Genomic DNA, 17,740 nt, shown 5'->3' with positions numbered 1-17,740 from the left:
GTGATCAAGAACAAATTCAAAAAATCAATTGGATGGATTACCCATATATTGAATTACCCTACGAGGAGCTCACCTGTATGAATGATTTATGTCGTTCTATTAATAAAAGAAATTCCGCTCGTAAAAAAGGAGCTTTTCCTTTCAACTATTCAAAGGAGGAGGGCAACATCTACATTAGTTCGCCTATTGCCTGTGAAAAGGTTATTCTCAATGATAATCTAAAGGATGTTCTTGGTTTTAAGCTCAATATAATCAATGGTAAAAGTGCCAGGAACACTAATTTCATTTTTGCTGACTACCCGCCTGCCTTCTTCACAGACACTTGTATATTTCTCCACGCTTCATTTGTGGAAACATATCGGGTTTGTAATTCAAATGTCCCCCTCCTACGATTTCTTGAATGAAAAACCAATCAAGAGCACATTCATCACTACAATATAAAGCATCGTCAGTATATTCCAGTAAACACTTCCTATTTGGAACTCTGTCAGTTAACATTAAGAACTGAGTTGGGTGATCCAATAGTAATTTCAAAGGGGTTGGCTCTGATTACATGTCATTTTCGACCCATCGTTCAATAGCAAGATGTCTAATTGAAAGGTGGTATTCACTTGTCCTGATATTGACTGCTATGTTAATACTCTTGGCCCAAGACAACAGGGCAATGGAATGGACTATTACAAGGGTCGCTCGTCAATGTCTGGCTATGGTCTTGGCAGCTGGTTTGCTAAGCTGTTTCGCTCTTCACTACCACTGGCTAGAAAATATCTTGTACCGGCTGCGACAGATTTTGCATCCTCTACACTATACAATTGGGGTTCTGGCAAGGATTTTAAAAAAAGTTGTATGGAAAATCTTAGGTCTAGTGCGCGAACCCTTGGCGAGAAATTGTAACAGACTGGTAGAGGTTTAAAAAGGTTAAGAAACAATGCATCACTCATCAGTCTCTACTCAGGACGGAAACGAAAGACATCCGTTTTGTCAAAGAAAAGAAAGCCGATACGTAGTGTAGCCAGAAGGCCCAGGAAGAAAAATGTTTGATCGAAACTTTATTTCTTCTCTTAACATGTCCTACCTGCCACATAAGGATTCTCAACCTTCAATCACCGCCTCATTGATTCTGTTCAATGTTGAAAATGTTGATGTGAGTGTCAAGCATGGATACTATGAACAATTCTATCCGCTACAACCACTCTCCGATAATATCCACTTTCAAATTTATTCCAATGAAGACTACTTCATAGATTTATCGTCCACATTTATAGATTTACAAATGAAAGTGCAGAAATCTGATAATACAATGCCAGTTCGAGCCGATGGGATATCCTATGAAAATTGTATACTACTTAATTTATTTCGTCAAATTAGTGTCTACATCAATGGCACGCTGGTAAGCACAAGCAATAATCTCTCAAACTATGCAAGCTATATCCAATTCATGCTGATGACACCCAAGTCATACAAGGAATTGAGAGGCGCCTCCAATGGATATGAATATATTACTAATACTGATAGTACAGACGCGCTTAAAAATGCTACAACTAGTGAATTACATCTAGTTGGAAAAATATATCATGAAATATTTAATATACCCCAATGGCTGCCACCCAATGTTAAAGTTGATATAAAATTGATGCTTGCACCCTCTTATTTTATATTGAGAAAGGAATTTGTCGCCAATCCTGATGTAAGTCCCTCCCTCTCCTCAGCAATACTTCATGAACGCAAACAGCAGTTTATGAGTTCTGTTGTTTTGGCCGTGGAAAAACTGAGATCTAATGGAAATAATATTAAACTACTTGTTCCTCATACAATCACCAATCAACGACATATTGCCATGGGGTCACGCACCTTCACCGATTCATCCTTTATCAATGGTGAAATCCCCTCGAAAATGGCTTTGGCCTTTGTGAAAAGCGCCAGCGCAATAGGATCATGGACTGAATGCCCACATATTTTCGAGATGTTTGGACTTTCATCTCTTGTGTGCAAATTGAATGGTATCCCACTCTACAATCTATCTTTTGATAAATCCTATAGAATATTGTACGAGTTGACCATGCAAACCCTAGATCATGACTCGCAACTATTTGAAAATGGTATAACCGAAGATATGTTTGCTAAAACACATGGTATCATTGTATTGGATTTGTCTGGCACACAGGATATGAGTATTGTACGTACGGGGACTGTACGTTTAGAGTGTACATTTGCCAAACCTTTGGCTGAGAGTATTGCAATAATCTCACTAAATCAATATGAAACCTATTGGGAAATCACTCCCGAAGGCAGTGTTCTACTAGACTTGGTGCCATGAACACCTGTCAAATAATCAGTGTATTTAAAATGGACCCCTACATGTCCCAGTACAAATCCTATTGTCTACCCTCGGACTGTCTTGAAAAAATTCAAAGTGCAAACAATACCTTGATTATTGTTAATAGCAGTCCATCGACTTTGCTGACGGGTCAGTAGCTGTACATCTATCAAACAGTGAAGAATATTGAATTTTTTGATCCTCTTGGTCTACTCTACACATTCTACACACCACACATCAGCAACTATATTGAGAGCAGTGGGAAAACTATTATTCAAAATCGAAAGAGGGTGCAGGATCTAACGACTAAGAGCTGCGGCTTCCATGCACTACTATCTTTTGTGTTCCGATGTCGTGGATATACTTACTAGCAGTTTCTCCATATTTATGATGAGAATCCACGTCTGAACGACTTTCTAGTGGAAAATATACTTACAAGTGTATTTTATATTGATTTCAGTGCCCTAAGAATAAAGTGCTTAAAAAATGTTTGTAAATTTGTTTATTAATAAAATTTATATATACAACAATGTCTTTAAATCTATACTTTTAGATTTCTTCATCGGTGTATAGGTAACTCTCGTGAACCACTAATACTGGTAAATCATTTTGATTCACTGTATATTGATCTTGATTGACTGCAAAGTCAGGGTTATATTTTCTGCAGTACAATGTAACTTCACTCTTGTCATATCTCTTCGTAAAGTCAATGATACTATTTGCATTCATATTATGAAATTCATGAGTTTCAATCTGTCTATTTGAACCAATATCACATAGTGTTTTCAAGTGGTGAATCACATTCGGTAACTGCCAAATACAAATCACTTGGTTTATAGTCATAGTAGGCAGTGTCGTCACAGTGATGACGAAGAAACCAGATTGTCTTGTTAGCTCAACAGTTGAATCGTAGACCAGATTGTTCTTCCCAGAATAATTTAAATCCACGACGATACCAATCTCGTAGAAATAAACTAAAATCACGCTTGGGATTCTTTCTAATCATAGCGGGGTAAGTATTCTCCCACTGATCACATTTATCAATGTGACAATTGGAGCATAGGTGCCCGCTAGGGTGAGAATCACACACCCCTTCAAGACATGAATTACAACCTTTAATTTGTACAGCATATCCTCTATGTAATTTTCAAGGATTACATAATTTACACTTTTCATTATAGTCATCAATAATTGTACAATTCTCACATTGAGTCCAACTGCCAAGAGTGTACATGCACAATGGGCATATATAGAACATTTTGGTTTCCGATGCCAACTCTCTCACAGCTAAAACGAAACTGATCCTCTTCGCGCCATAAATTCAAAGTGTAGGAAAGGGGAAAGGAGTAACTCTGTGATGTTGCCTGTTTCGATGGAGGAGCCATCTACATTGGCAATGAATGTATATCCACGATATCATTCTGTCGTGTCGTGATCAAGATATCAATAAATTGAGTATAAGCATTTGAATCGCACTTTAAAAGTTGAATAGACAAGTCTAGAAAATCATCATCCAAAATCAAATGTTTTTCCGTAAACACAAATCTAATTCTCTCTTTCTCAAATTTATTCATTTTTCAATCCTTTCACTTTGACTGCCAACTCTAGACTGAAAAGAAAATTGGTTCGGAAACAACAACAACATTGACCTTGGGATTTTGCCTCGAATAACAACAAGAACATTGACCCCATTAACCACGTGTTCTCCCTAATGACTCTATTCAAAACAATAAGCACATTGACCATGACATTTGGCCTCGGAAACAATAACAACATTGACCTTGACATTCGTTGAGAGAGTGTCCAAATCACACCTGGAGAAAGAGGTCATTGACCGATTCTCCCTAATGACTCTATGCCCATATATGGTGTGGGTACCGGAGTTATAGGGTCATCTCTACTACAAGTATAGTTTCACTACAAACAAGAGTTTGGATACTGCCCCCTTCCCTGACTGTAAAAGTCTAAAGCCTACTGCGTCATTGGCGCTTCACTGATTATTACAAACATATTACAAACATATTCTTTTCCAGTTATTACAGCATTGAAAATGAAAATAAAAATCACAGTGAAATAAATATTGAACTGATGATCTTTCAACAATTAATAGCATTACACATCAAATATTCAGTTCGATTTTATTTGTTCTTTCCAAGACTGTTCAATACACATATAGTTTTCAGTAAAGCGCCAATGACGAAGTAGGTTTTAGACTTTTACGGTGAGAGAAGGAGGCAATACCCCAACTCTTGTTTGTAGCGAGTTTTGTTCGTTTCAAGCTTGATTTGCACATTCAATTTAAGTTTAACTCATTTTAAGATTTAAGATTCATTTATATTAGTACCTATTGTATGTTTGTTTGCTATGATTGTTTTAATTAATAACATAAAGAAGCAAAGCAGGTACCAAAAAGAGAAAAACATGCCACAACCTTTTACGGATGCCAGTAAATAATGCATCTAGACACTAGATAAAATAACCCCATAAAAATAGAGCAAAATAACTCCTACAGTCGTAAATATAACAGATAAGATAATGGAAGAAGAAAGTCAAATACAGGGTTGCCAATTCATTAAAATGCGCCCTGGGCTTAAGGATATTTTTCACTTTTTAAAGTATGAAGATACCAAAAAGTGGGTTTCTCAAAATCAAGAGGCAGTATTTTTGTCTTTCAATAATCTTTTAATGAAAATACCAAAACAAGATATTTTTTAAAATCTACAGGAGTAATTGTCTCCTTGCCTTTGAATTGACGCCCCTGGTTGAATATGAGTAGTAAAACCTACCTTCCATATTTATGATTTTGAAGCTGAATAAAACACAGTAAACTGGCTAGACCATACACAAATAATGATGAACCAAGATTCCACACAAAAACTTGCAACCACATTTCTAAAAATCAAAATTGACTCTTTTAATAGGTGCATGATGTCATAATAAAATTGATCAAGCTTACTGTTAAGCAACACTTTCAGCAAATTAGCGTGTACATAATCCAATGTATTTACTGCAGATATCTTACTCTTTGAATTTGTGTCTTTTTGACTTCATTTTTTTATTAGGCAAAAATAAACTATTTTTAATCGATTCTTTTTAGAGTTCACTTAATTTTTAAGCTTGTACGTTAAATTCATAGTTGTTTTTTCACTGATAGTTCTTACAGTTTTTTACAGTATATTTCCAGCATGTTTAACTAAAGATATCTTGTTCTTTTGAAATTCTTTTTTTATTGCACATTTGCAATAGCCTAGAAAAAGTAAATTATTATTATTTTTACAGTATGTTTACTTTTTAAGGTTAGATGCATGTCGCATACATGCTTTTATTTTTAATTTTATTACGTTTACAGTACATTTACAGCATGTTTATACTATAAATATCTTTTGTTTGAAATTTTCCTCTTCTTTGCTTTATATTTCTAGCAGGCAAAAATAAATAACAATTTCTCAAAATGTTTACATTTTATATATTTTTATCCAAGTTACATGCATTCTTGTACTGTTTTCATGTATATCTACAGCAAGTTTTTACTGTAGAAGTTTTGTTTTTTGAATTTTTCTCTTTCTGCACTCATATTTTAGAAGGCGAAACAAATTATTACTATTTGATACAAAACCTTTTATACACACCTTTTATCAGAATTTATATACAATGATATTCAGGCCTATTAGTATCTTAATCTCTCCTCTTTCGTCAAAATTAAAATCCTTACATATGCTTTCTTATTGGTTAATATTGAAAGTCATTGTCTTAACCTTTTTTTAAATATACATTTTATCATAATTTGCAAGCAAGTAATAAAACAAAAACCGTCCTAGCCAGTTAGCTACGTTAGCTACGCTACGCCAGTGGTTAGCACGCTAGACTTAAAATCTTATGTCCATGAGGACAGGGTTTGAGTCCTGGCGTTGCTGTTTATTTGGTTTGTAACAGGGGTCAGTGGCGTGACTCTCTAAGCTCAGTCTCTCAGCTCTAAATCAGTACCTGGGGAAATCTGCGGAAGGTAAACAGGAAGGGTGGCCAAAAGCACAGGGTCGCTGGCCCCCAAACCCATATTGTACTTCCTGGCTGAAGGGCCATGAAACAGACATCAGCACCGCCAGTAGGGAGTGTGAAGTCCAATGTTGTATTCTTCACCTTTATTTTTTTTTTTTTTTTTTTACCAATAAAATTATCACCTTCAACTGTCTCAATTTTAACAGAAAAAATAACAGTTTGGCATAGAAACCATCTCAAGTACTGGGTGACACCTTACATAGATGCACCATGCAACACCTTGCTAGATGACAGTCTTGGAGAATGCAGGCCTGGACTACGCTTGAAAAGAAGACATAAAAAAGAGAAAGGAAAATAACTAAAGAAAAAAAGACATTAAATCAAGGACAGTAGATACATCTTTTCTAGATAACTTCGAAGATAATTCTGAAACCGATTTATTATCTCATTCCAAAATTTTATTTCAAGAGAGGATCCATTTTTCAAAAAGACATACAGGCCTATAGTCTTTAACCATTTTGTTTTAAGTGATATGAAATGAAAAGAGCTAAAGGGATGGAAAAGGATCATCATTAGCCATTATTTTTTACCTCTTTATCTTCTTAGGAGAAACTTTCATGGCCAATCCCTGTGCTACTTGAGCCTTTTCTTTTTTATCCATTCACAGTATAAATTTTCATTACTTCCTTTATATTTTTTGTTGATTTTCTTCTAGGCCTATTTATTGTACTAAATATTTACTATTTATTATTTCATCTCTCATTAGCGACTCTTTAGTTTTCTGACTTAGCTGTGTGTTTTAATTGTTTTGTGCTAAAATTTGAGTTTTATAGCAACTGTAAAATAAATTTGAGTTTTATAGCAACTGTAAAACAAACCTGCATTATACTCTGTATGAACAATGTCTACAAGCTTTGAAGTTGCTTACCCATACATATTGACAAAAGGAGGGTAATGCAATAACAACCCAGAAGCTGCTGAACTCTAGGGTAGTGAAACAAGTGTTTACCCCTTCTCTCCTGAGCTGTACTAGAGGCCACAGCAAAAAACTCCATCTCCCCTGGTTTCAAAGAAGAGAGCAACAATATTTTGTGTATTAGAGCTGTGCCACCACGGAACGGGTTGACAGAAGAGACAGTCAAGGCAGTCACTATAGACTCATTCAAAGCTGGGGCCAACGGAGATGAGGTTAATGTTTACTGGAAGCTAGAAATCTACAGAAGGTCATCACCACTTTATCTTGCTGGTAATTGAAATTTAAGGAAATTTAAAATATCTTTTGAATAATATTCTTCTTTAACTTAATCTAAAAAGTAATTAAACCCTTAATTTTAGTGCTTTTGACAGCATTTTAATGTTTGACTTGTGGAAAATTGGCTTTAATTGTATTATGACCTTACCCTATCAATTTTTGTACATTTCCTTGGGAAGAAGAATGTTCTATAGAATTAAGAGGGGGCAGGGGGGTTGGGCTCAAAAATTTATACTAAATCACATAACAAATATAACTAAACTCATATAAGTTTAGGTATTACCTTCTTTGTCACTGTCCTCAGCTGACATTCCAGAAGCTGAATGGTATGCATATTACCTGGGAGACAACTGGAGGAGCAATGTATCATTGGATCCTTCCAAATCACCTTGGTATTATGCTGATTTAAAAATTAGTAAGCAACAGAGTGAGGACCAGAACCATAGAAGTAATAAATGGGGATCGTACCTTTTAGATTTTTGTGTAAATGAAAAAATGGTAATTATGAATGGTAGACCGGAAGAAGATGAAGAAGTAGCGACTTTTACTTGTTTTTCTGGATCACCAAGTGTGTGTGATTATTGTTTGGTTTAGTTGAATATGTGACCAATGTGTTACAATTCTAGAGTGATGAGTTGTGTAAGATTGAATCACATCCCAATCCCTCTTAATATGAGTGTTCATACGTCCCATGGGTCCATATGCAAGATAATGTTTTAGGGTTGGCAAAGAGAAGGGGAAATAAGTAGTTTTATAAAGAATAATCATTATATTAGAAAACCGATAAAAATAGTTAAGGAGACAGAAGAGATAGTAAACCAAGGGATAATAAGAGGTAGTACTCAGGAGCTAACAGAAGAGTGTGAGGAATTTTGTAAAATTGGTAATGTGGAGGAGAGTATAAAGGGACTGAACAAGGTAGTGTATGATATTTGCGTAGGAGCAGGAGAAAGTGATAAAATTGGGGTTAGGAATTCAGAGGAGAGGGAATTGGATATGGAAAGGAAAAAGCGTTAGATGTACAAGAAGCGTTAGATGTAGTCAGGTTCCAGAGACCAGGGACTTTAGATAATAATTTATTGGCATACCGAAGAATTATGAGAAAGTATAAGAAAGTAGTAAAAAAGCGTAAGAAGATGAAAGAAGAAGAAGATATTAAGGAGATAGAGCAGGCATTAAAGGATAAGGATAGCAAAGTTTTTTGGAAGAGGTTTCAAGTTCTACCAGAAGGCAGACAAGCCAAGATATCCCCCCGCGGACACCTGGTCGAGTGAGTTTAAGAGGCAGGAGACAACGGAATATGAGCGTGTATTTGAAGATAATTGGAAGAAGAGTATCAAATATAAAGTTCATGGACCTATGAAGGAACAAAATGAGACGTTAGTCGAGCCGGTAAGGTTATAAGAAGCATCGAAACGCTTAAAAGAGATGAAGGGATGGCCAGCACCTGGTCCTGACGGTATTCCAGCAGCTCTATGGAAGTATAGTAGAAGCGTAACATTGTATATTATTTCTTTGATATTTACAGCAGTTCTTCGATCTGGAATTTGACCTAGTGAGTGGAACCTGGCAGTAGGAGTGCCGATTTTAAAGAAAGGGAATAGAAAACTACATGAAAATTATAGATGTATACATATAGGTAACACACTAGGAAAGCTAATGGTGAAGGTATTAGATAACAAACTTAGAAGTTGGCTCCAGAAAACTGAAAGGCTAGCCGCGGAGCAGTCAGGATTCAGAGAGGGACACAGTACGATTGATCAGATTTTTACATCAAGGTGTTTAGTTGATAAGTTTATAAATAAGAAGGGAGGTAAATTGTATGTAGCTCTTTTGGAATTAAAAGGGGCATTTGATAATGTAAAGAGGGAACTGTTAATGAAGGATTGTATAAATATTGACCTGCCATACCCACTTGTAAGGATTTTAATAAGTATGTATGAAGCTACAAAGTTTGTTTTTAGGGTTGCAGGAAAATTTTCAAATGTAATTTGTTCTAGAAAGGGGGTTAAACATGGTTGCCCCCTGTCTCCGCGGCTATTTTCGTTGTTTATTAATAGTTTGCAGGATTTTCTTAGGAAGCAAGGAGCCCCAATGGTGTCATTAGATGTCTGTGAACTATGCATGCTGATGTTCGCAGATGACCTGGCACTAGTAGCGAAGTCTAGAGAGGATTTACAGTTCTTGTTGGATAGAACTAAGGATTATATAGATAAGAAACAACTAAGCCTGAATGTAAAGAAGTCGGTAGTTATGGTTTTTAGAAAAGGGGGTAAGATAACAAGTAGGGATAGAGTAAAACGGGAGGGAATAGATTTAGATTGTAGGGATGAGTTTACGTATTTAGGATGTAAGTTTTCGTCAAATGGTAAGTTTGGAAAGCAGCTGAAGCTGAGTCTTGCTAAAGGAAAGTCCTGCGCCTATGCTGTGACTTCTAGCCAACTGGCGAACATGCAGAACCTGAAGATGTATAAGCAGGTATTTCAGGTAAAGATTGAATTGGCTATCCATTATGGATCTTAAGTTTGGGGATGTATAGTTCGCAAGACGATGGAAGTGATTCAGCTTCGGTGTTTTAAAAGAGTTTAAGTCAACATTTTTCAACAAATAGTTTAGTATTTAGAAGACACATAGATTTGATTTCTTTGAAATATACTATAATAGTAGGGATGACAATATTATGGAAGGAAACAGTAAGTACGCCAATAGTAAGGATGACAAAAACACCATATTTAGAAGCTCTGAGGATCCCAAAGAGTGATACGTGGCCATCTCAAATAAAGAAGATATTGGATGATTGTGGATTTTCAGAGCTATGAAATGGTGGGCTAGGGATTGGATTAAAGGAAGGAGCAGTTACAAGTAGGGTCAGCGAGAGGTTAAGGGACCAGGAGATCCAGGTGTGGCATGCGCGAGTGAATGAGACCCAATCACTGGAGTTATATGCAAAGGCTAAGGAGCAGTGGGGAGAAGAATTGTATTTTAAGGCGGGGCTTCAAAAGAGGCAACAAAAGTTGATTATTTGTGTTAGGTCAGATGGGTTACCGCTAGGTGAGAGAAGGAAGTATCTGGGAGGGGTTAGGCAAGCTCCTGGTCCTTATTTCTGTCCCATGTGCGGGAAAGAGGAAGATTTGGTTCATTTTGTGGGGAAGTGTAGTGAATTAATAGATTTAAGGAAAGAATTGTTTGGGGTTGAGGCTTGGGAGAGAGATGAGATAAAACATTTATTAGCAAGGAGTGATATGGGAAGTATAAAGAGATTCGGAAGGTTCCTGACGATGGGTATAGAGCATAGAAAAAGGTTTATTTTTTTTGAAGATTAAGAATGAAGGTGATATTTCACTAGCTTAGATTATAGTTTTGTGCCAATTTATGCTTGTATGAAAGTCTCTTTGGTTTTGTGACCACGACCCTCTGGGCTTTTGTGTCAATAAATTCTATTCTAATATTAATCTGAGTTTTCTGTTCCTGATCCCATCATAGAGTAATCTTATGAAGTAGCTCTGGATAAGTTTCTGGATGCTCAACCCAATGAAGAACGGGTGAGTACCCGTTCTGTTGAAGATGCCATCCAAAAATTAAAATGGAATTGTTCATCTGGTATTGAACAAGTTAGTGCTATTCATTTGAAATATGGTGGGAAACTTCTTATGGATCGTCTGTCCAGTGGCGGATCCAGGGGGGCGATGGGGGCACGTGCCCCCTAACGTAGTCTAAAGTAGTGTAATTTACTTAATTAACACAAGTTTGAGTTAATTAAACTTGCGCCTAACGCAAGTTTATTGGATCAATCTCTTTTGCCCCCCCCCCCAAAAAAAAAATCCTGGATCCACCCCTGCATCTGTCACTGCTTATGCTGATGATTTTCACTCAGGATATCGTTCCTTCTTCTTTTTGTATTGGATATCTGTCTCGTATCTCTAAAAAGGGGAAATCTGAAGTCCAATGTAAATCATTCTGTCATATTACCGTAGCTACTTCCCTTTGCAAGCTCTTTGAGTTACTATTTATTAGGGAACTTGAAAAAGTCTGCTATAACCCTCCACACCAGTTCAGATTCAAGCGAGGTACCGGGTGTGCCGAGGCTCTAACCGCTGTTGCAAATGCCCTCATTGATGCGGAATCACCTGGAGAAAGTCTTGTTTTTAGGGGGACATGATGTCAGACGTGCATTGAATCTGCCTACTATTCATTCTCTTCGGGATTTATATTCAAGACTTCATATCCGCCTGAAAACTTACTCTGCATAGAAAACTTATCCCAGTCAAGGAGCTGTCATCTCTCTGGGCCTCTTTAATAACTATGTTCGGGAAGCACAAGATATGTGCCCTCCTTCACTGATTTTGTCTTCCGTAAGCCTTTCCTTGATATGCAATGCTGACGATTTCCTAAGCCTTAGTCAAACTCTTCAACATATCACCAAAATTTTTGAAATCCTTGAGGCAGAATATCAGAAAGTTGGGCTTGAATTCAACTCCTCCAAATCTGATATTGTCCTGTTTAACTGGAAAACCAATTCCTCTGCCCCTTCCATCAGGCATGGACCTAGCTCTGTTCAACCTATAGATCACCTTATGTATTAGGTCTGCCCATTGCTACTTTTATCCAACACACAAAAAACTTCTTCTTGAACAAATCAGATGTAGAATATCAGCAGCTTACACTTCCATTGTATCTTGTAAACTTCGATTCAACTGACATCTGATAGCAAGTCTATATAATGGTGTTGCCCTTCCTCATATCCTCTACACCACACCCTTCTGGAAACTCCTAAATAAAACAGACAAGTGCAAAATTTGATCCATGTTCTTTCATTTAACCAAGTATTTGCTTCACCTGCCTTGTTGGTATAGAAATTCGCTCACTACTGCAAAATTCATGGTTGCTGCCCCAGAAGTTGCTGTCACTAGACAGACAGCAAAACATAATCGAAAATTGATGGGAATTTAAATTATTGCTCCCACATTCTTAAGCAGTGATGTATTGTCTTTTTTTTCCTAAGATCTGTCTTATTGCTCTTTTTAATTGTGACAGGTTTTTCAATAATTTTTAATAATAACAATAATAATTTAATTCTTGTATGATCGCTTAACGTTACTGTTCTGCAGCATATATACTAGGTCATGTCATTTTGAAGATTTTTTTTGGCATACATATTATGTGAATTAGATGGTGGTATTATTGTTTCTTAAATTATCGCCTTCTGCTACCACATTGGACCCAAAAGTCGTTTCTGTTCATTTGTTATAGTATAACTGATTCATGTATTGCCATTTTAACAAGTATTGTGAATTTTAACGATTAATTTGTCACGCCACTGGAGCCATATCTTGCAGTGGTAAGATAATGGGCACATTAGATAGTAAATGTTTGTGTTTATACTCGTTCACTTAGAAGTCTTTTTCTTTATTCTGGTGTCTTTTGTATATTTGCCTGTCTATTTTGTGAACTGTCTAATTGTTGTCTTCATTGTTTTATTATTTTGTTTTCTCTTACTGCTCGTTCTTCTTGCTTTTGCATGATGGGTTTTCAAATAAATAAATAAAGAAATAAGGATTCAAGCTCAAAATGAACACTTATTACCACAAAATAAGATGGACTGCTGTCTCCTGTTCTGATTCTTAATGTTTTGCTCATTTGATATTGCCCTGAATGATCATGACTGGAAATAGCTAAATTCGACTATATAGAAAAAAAAAACTTGGAGGGATGGCACATGAAGTGAAATGGGCCAAAGAGCCCCAATTTGTGTCCTCAAACCTCACAGATTGAAAATCATAGCACAACTCTGATTTAAACTGGCTATTTGCATATTTTGGGACCTTGTCCCACTCTTGACTACAGATATCACCCCTCAAAACACAATTTTTGGACATTGCAACTATTCTGATAAAAATGTTTATCTTAAAATTTTGATTGAATACCTTGCAGGGGAAAACAAACATCAAGTTGTCCTCTAATCAGGTTCAGTTGTTAAAAAGTGCACTAGAACTTAACATATGCATTGAAACAAGCCCACAACTGTTTATTCTATATAATGAGGCTAGGGGAAAGAGAGAAATAATAATCCATGGGAGACACTTTGCTGTTCACCAATTCAATGCTACTGTTTTGACTGTTAGTACAGTAAAGATACAACAAAAAAGGGGAAGACCTTGAAAAAATTGCAACAAAAATGATTTTTATACCATTCAATAGAGAAAGGCATGCTTATTGACATAGCTAAAATCAGCATTGCTACTCCTTGGCAAAATGGGTCAAATTTGCCCTTCAAGTGTGGAGGAGGGGGGGGGGGGGGCAAAAGGTTAAAAGTTCATTACACAATAACACATAGAAAAGATGTCTTCTATGGGGTTATTTGGGGTCATAGATTAAGGAAATGATTGTAAAACTATCACCATTATAATAGTGATAGTTTTAGAAATTCCTCTTTAGTGTTTGAAGTGGGAGGGGTTATCCAAAAAAACAATGACATAAACTATTTTAGAGAGTAAGGTGTCCTGTCTAGGGTTTTCTTGATCATAGAAAACAAAACAGGGAAAGAAAGGACTTAGAACCTACAAAAAATGACACCTATGCTAATTAAGTGGCAAAAGCCAAAAAATTGAAATAATAATGATAAAAAAAAGGTCGTTTCTGTGAGTACAGTACTGCAAATGATAATCGGTAACAGATTGTGTTGCCATACTTGTCAAGTCTGTCCCCAAAGAGCAAGGGGGGAGGGTCAAAAAATATAAATCATAAAATTTGTTGGAAGAAAAATTTTTTTAAAAATTGGAAAGGAATAAAAAAATATTCTCAAATCAATTTAACATGTCACCAGTTTGATGTTCAATCAGTATCAATTGAACTCAGTAATTGTTTTCATTGTCAAAATTATACCAGCCAATACCAGCAAAAAGCATGCTTCCTTATCTTGCTGTAACATGCCATAACAAGTATGTGAAGACTACAAGAGTCTACCTTCAAAAAATGGACAAGCTATCTGTTTGTTACCCCAAATTTACAGATCTGTTTATGATGATGGCCTTCATATGATAAAGTGCTCAGAAAGACAGTGGGCTGGGTTGCCAGCTGACTTGATTATAGGACAGGAATACATGAGGAGTCTAAAGACATCTGGAGGCCTTACTGGTGGAGGTGGAATGACAGAATTTCAGTGAAATCTTTGGCTTATCTTTCATCCTTTTTGTATTGAAGTAAACTATCTCATGCAGGAGCTTACAGGGGAAAAAAATACTGGACTAGCAAACAACACAAGGAGATGGGGCTCTCAAGAAAAAAAAGGGACCACAAAGACAAATTCCTTGTACTAGAAATGCTTGGAAAGCCAATTTATTTGAATATTATAAATGACTGAGAAATATAGGAATGGAAGAATGGCTCACTCAGAATCAAACATGGAAAAATCTTGAAAAGTGCAAACCACACTTCTTGATGAAGAAATCACAAGTAATCCTCATGACAACCAAGAGAGCTGGCTCACCAGAGATCAAGCACATAGATCCTAGCCTAATCTTCCATTGGTTCTTGGTTGTTGCAAAATATTCAATCCTACCAGAAAGAAACTGCTTCAAACACAAATCATGTACTGTTTCTTTGTCACTCCCTGACAACAATGGGCTAATGAGGAGAATGATCTTGCAAAAGCTTTATTTTGAAGCTTGTAAAGACAAAGATAACCTGTGCTCAAATAGGAAAGAACTACTATGACACCACCTCCATGTTTTGAATGGTGGTCATAGACTTCAGCAGAGGCTTGGAAGCAGCTTTTCAATGATATTTGACCAGTTCTTTGTATCTATTGAAATGTGGTACTGATACCCTACAGTGGTTTTTGATGAATATGATGGAGGACCTGCAACAAAAGATCAGACACACAAGCAGACATGAGAAATTTAACAGAAGAGAGGTGCTGTTTACTGCAGATACATATCTTTAAATGCCCAAGGACGAATTTCTATCCAACAAAAAAAAAAACAAGGCAAGGTCCATTTGCATGCTTGGTGAAAGTTTATGTTAAAGGGGGATCAAAGTTATTCATAGAGAAGGCAATATGGATGTGAAGATCATTAAAACTGCTGTTGAGACATCTAGTATTCTTGCTACTGCACTAGTTGGTGATGATACTGACTTATTTGTAGTTGTTTTTTATTGTTTCAAGAAGCAAAACAAGGTGGTATATATGTTGCATGGTGCATAGACATGATGAAAAATAGCTTGTGAATAGAACAGCAATTCCATACTTTTCTGCCATGCACTACTTGGCTGCAACACCACTTCCCATATACATGATGTTAGAAAAGGAAAGGCTATAGGCATATTTAAGGAAAATTAGGTGTTCTGAAGAAGTTCTCAAGTTTTCCTAAAGACTAGAACAAAGGAGGAGATACTTAGTGCTGAAGAGCATGCTTTACTGTCCATGGACACAAGAGTGATGAAGATTTGCTGTTTTCATCCATGTTTCTTTTTCTTTGAATTTGGCTAATGCTGTTAAAACCTGCAAAGCTGCAAATGCAGGAAAACCCTTCAGTGCACAGTTAAAAAGAAGGGCAATAAAGTTCTTGAAAGCCATCATACTCAATTTAATAAGAAAAAAGAAGAAAAGGATTAGGCAATTCAATCCCATGAAAAGGAAGCATTATTGTGAAATGAAAGCAGTTCCAAATGTGGGAAACACTTACTACTGGAAAAAAGCCCTCTAGACAGTTGAGAAATTTTTGGATGCAAATCACAACTGAAATAAAACTTGCAAATCTCTATCCCAACTAGCTATTGTATCTTCCAAAAGAAGGTCTCAACATCCTCAAATTTTGTGCATCCTTGAGACTTGCCACCAATATATGCATCTGCAAAGTTTCACTTGCTGAGTGTCTATAATCAGGTCCAAAACTGGAGTGAAAATAGCACTCTTGACCCTCTTCAGTAGTGATTTAGGTGCAAAAATAAACAGTCTTGGTACTAACATTGGTTCAGACTGAATCATCTCTTGCTCCATTCTAGCTTCTGAAAGCTGTGAAGTGTTCCTGTAAGCTGAATAGCTGTGACAATCCCTAAAAGTTTCAATATTAATGCCCTTGGCTGTTTCTGAGTAGTTTCATCTTAATACCCTTACCTATCCCTGAGATATTGAACATGCCAAGAAAGATGCTCATGTAAGAAGTCAGGTCTGAATTGCACTATAAGTTGCAAATCATGCAGACCAATATCCTGCCTGAATGCCATTGAACCTGAAGATGATGAAACTACCTTTAATACCAAAAATGTTTGAAAGTTTTCTCTTTATATGCTTGACAAAGTTAAAATAATTAAAACCAAAGCAATCTAGTTCATTTTATAATCTTTAGGCCTATATTAATTGACTTTCCTATATTATTAAATGAACCATATTTTGTATGTCTTGAGGCCTTGGATTGTTTTTTCTCATGAGCAGGGAGGGTTAAAATTACCTCTCATTTAAATCAGAAATAAAATTTACCCCCACCCCCTAATGTGCAAATATATACCCTGAATTGGTACACATAGGGGTAAAATTCATCTCTGACAAAAATGATTATTATATTTGGAAAGAGCATAAAAAAGGCATCAAATGATATGTTTACTTTATTTTTAAGTCAATAATATGAACAACAAAAAATTTACCCCATTTTATTCTATTTTTAACCCTCCTTTTGTTCTTCTTTCTCTTTTCTTCAGTAAAGTTCTAGTTGGGGAGCTTCTTGCTATCTTACAGAGTAGCAGAATTATGTGATTGAAAGTTTCAGGAATGAATCCAGGGTCCAAAATACACCCTTGAAAGGTACTATCAAGCTACTAGCCTATGTCTTGCCTGCCCTTTCCTAATACAGGAGCCTTTCCACATGATTTACCACAAAAATAGCCTACCTGATTAGGTCAAACCCTAGCCTAGTTTTAATTGACAATATTTAAGCTCACCTCCAGCATCTTCAATATTTTTTGACTGATTTCCGAACAATGCATCTGATACATAATATTCATTTTCTAAATCTTGATTATTCATCAATTCAGCATTGGCAACCACAAATTTTTACCAATAGTCCTTTATCTGAGTGTTCTCCAACGATCAATGTCTATTTAAATCAAACTTTCTTGCCTTTCGAAGATACACGGGACAACAGCAACTTCTTGTAACGTCGCTAAATGTCTGCCAACTC

General features: G+C 36.2%; 1 protein-coding gene across 1 annotated transcript in view; it reads right to left on the bottom strand.

Moving 5' to 3' along the window:
- LOC148947199 (transmembrane protein 170A) overlaps positions 1–17,740 on the bottom strand; it is a 53,266-nt gene extending 35,526 nt beyond the window's left edge. The window contains exons 1-2 of the mRNA XM_089096930.1: positions 17,502–17,740; positions 5,104–5,209 (exon numbers count right to left, since the gene is read on the bottom strand). Coding sequence (XP_088953056.1) covers positions 5,104–5,209; positions 17,502–17,586 — 191 coding nt within the window. The 5' untranslated portion in view covers positions 17,587–17,740. The remainder of the gene's footprint in view (positions 1–5,103; positions 5,210–17,501) is intronic.

Source organism: Artemia sp. Qi Xiang Cuo, chromosome 11, assembly GCF_049724085.1.
Source record: "Artemia sp. Qi Xiang Cuo chromosome 11, ASM4972408v1, whole genome shotgun sequence".
NCBI lineage: Eukaryota > Metazoa > Arthropoda > Branchiopoda > Anostraca > Artemiidae > Artemia > Artemia sp. Qi Xiang Cuo.
This window is presented reverse-complemented; position numbering and strand designations above follow the sequence as displayed.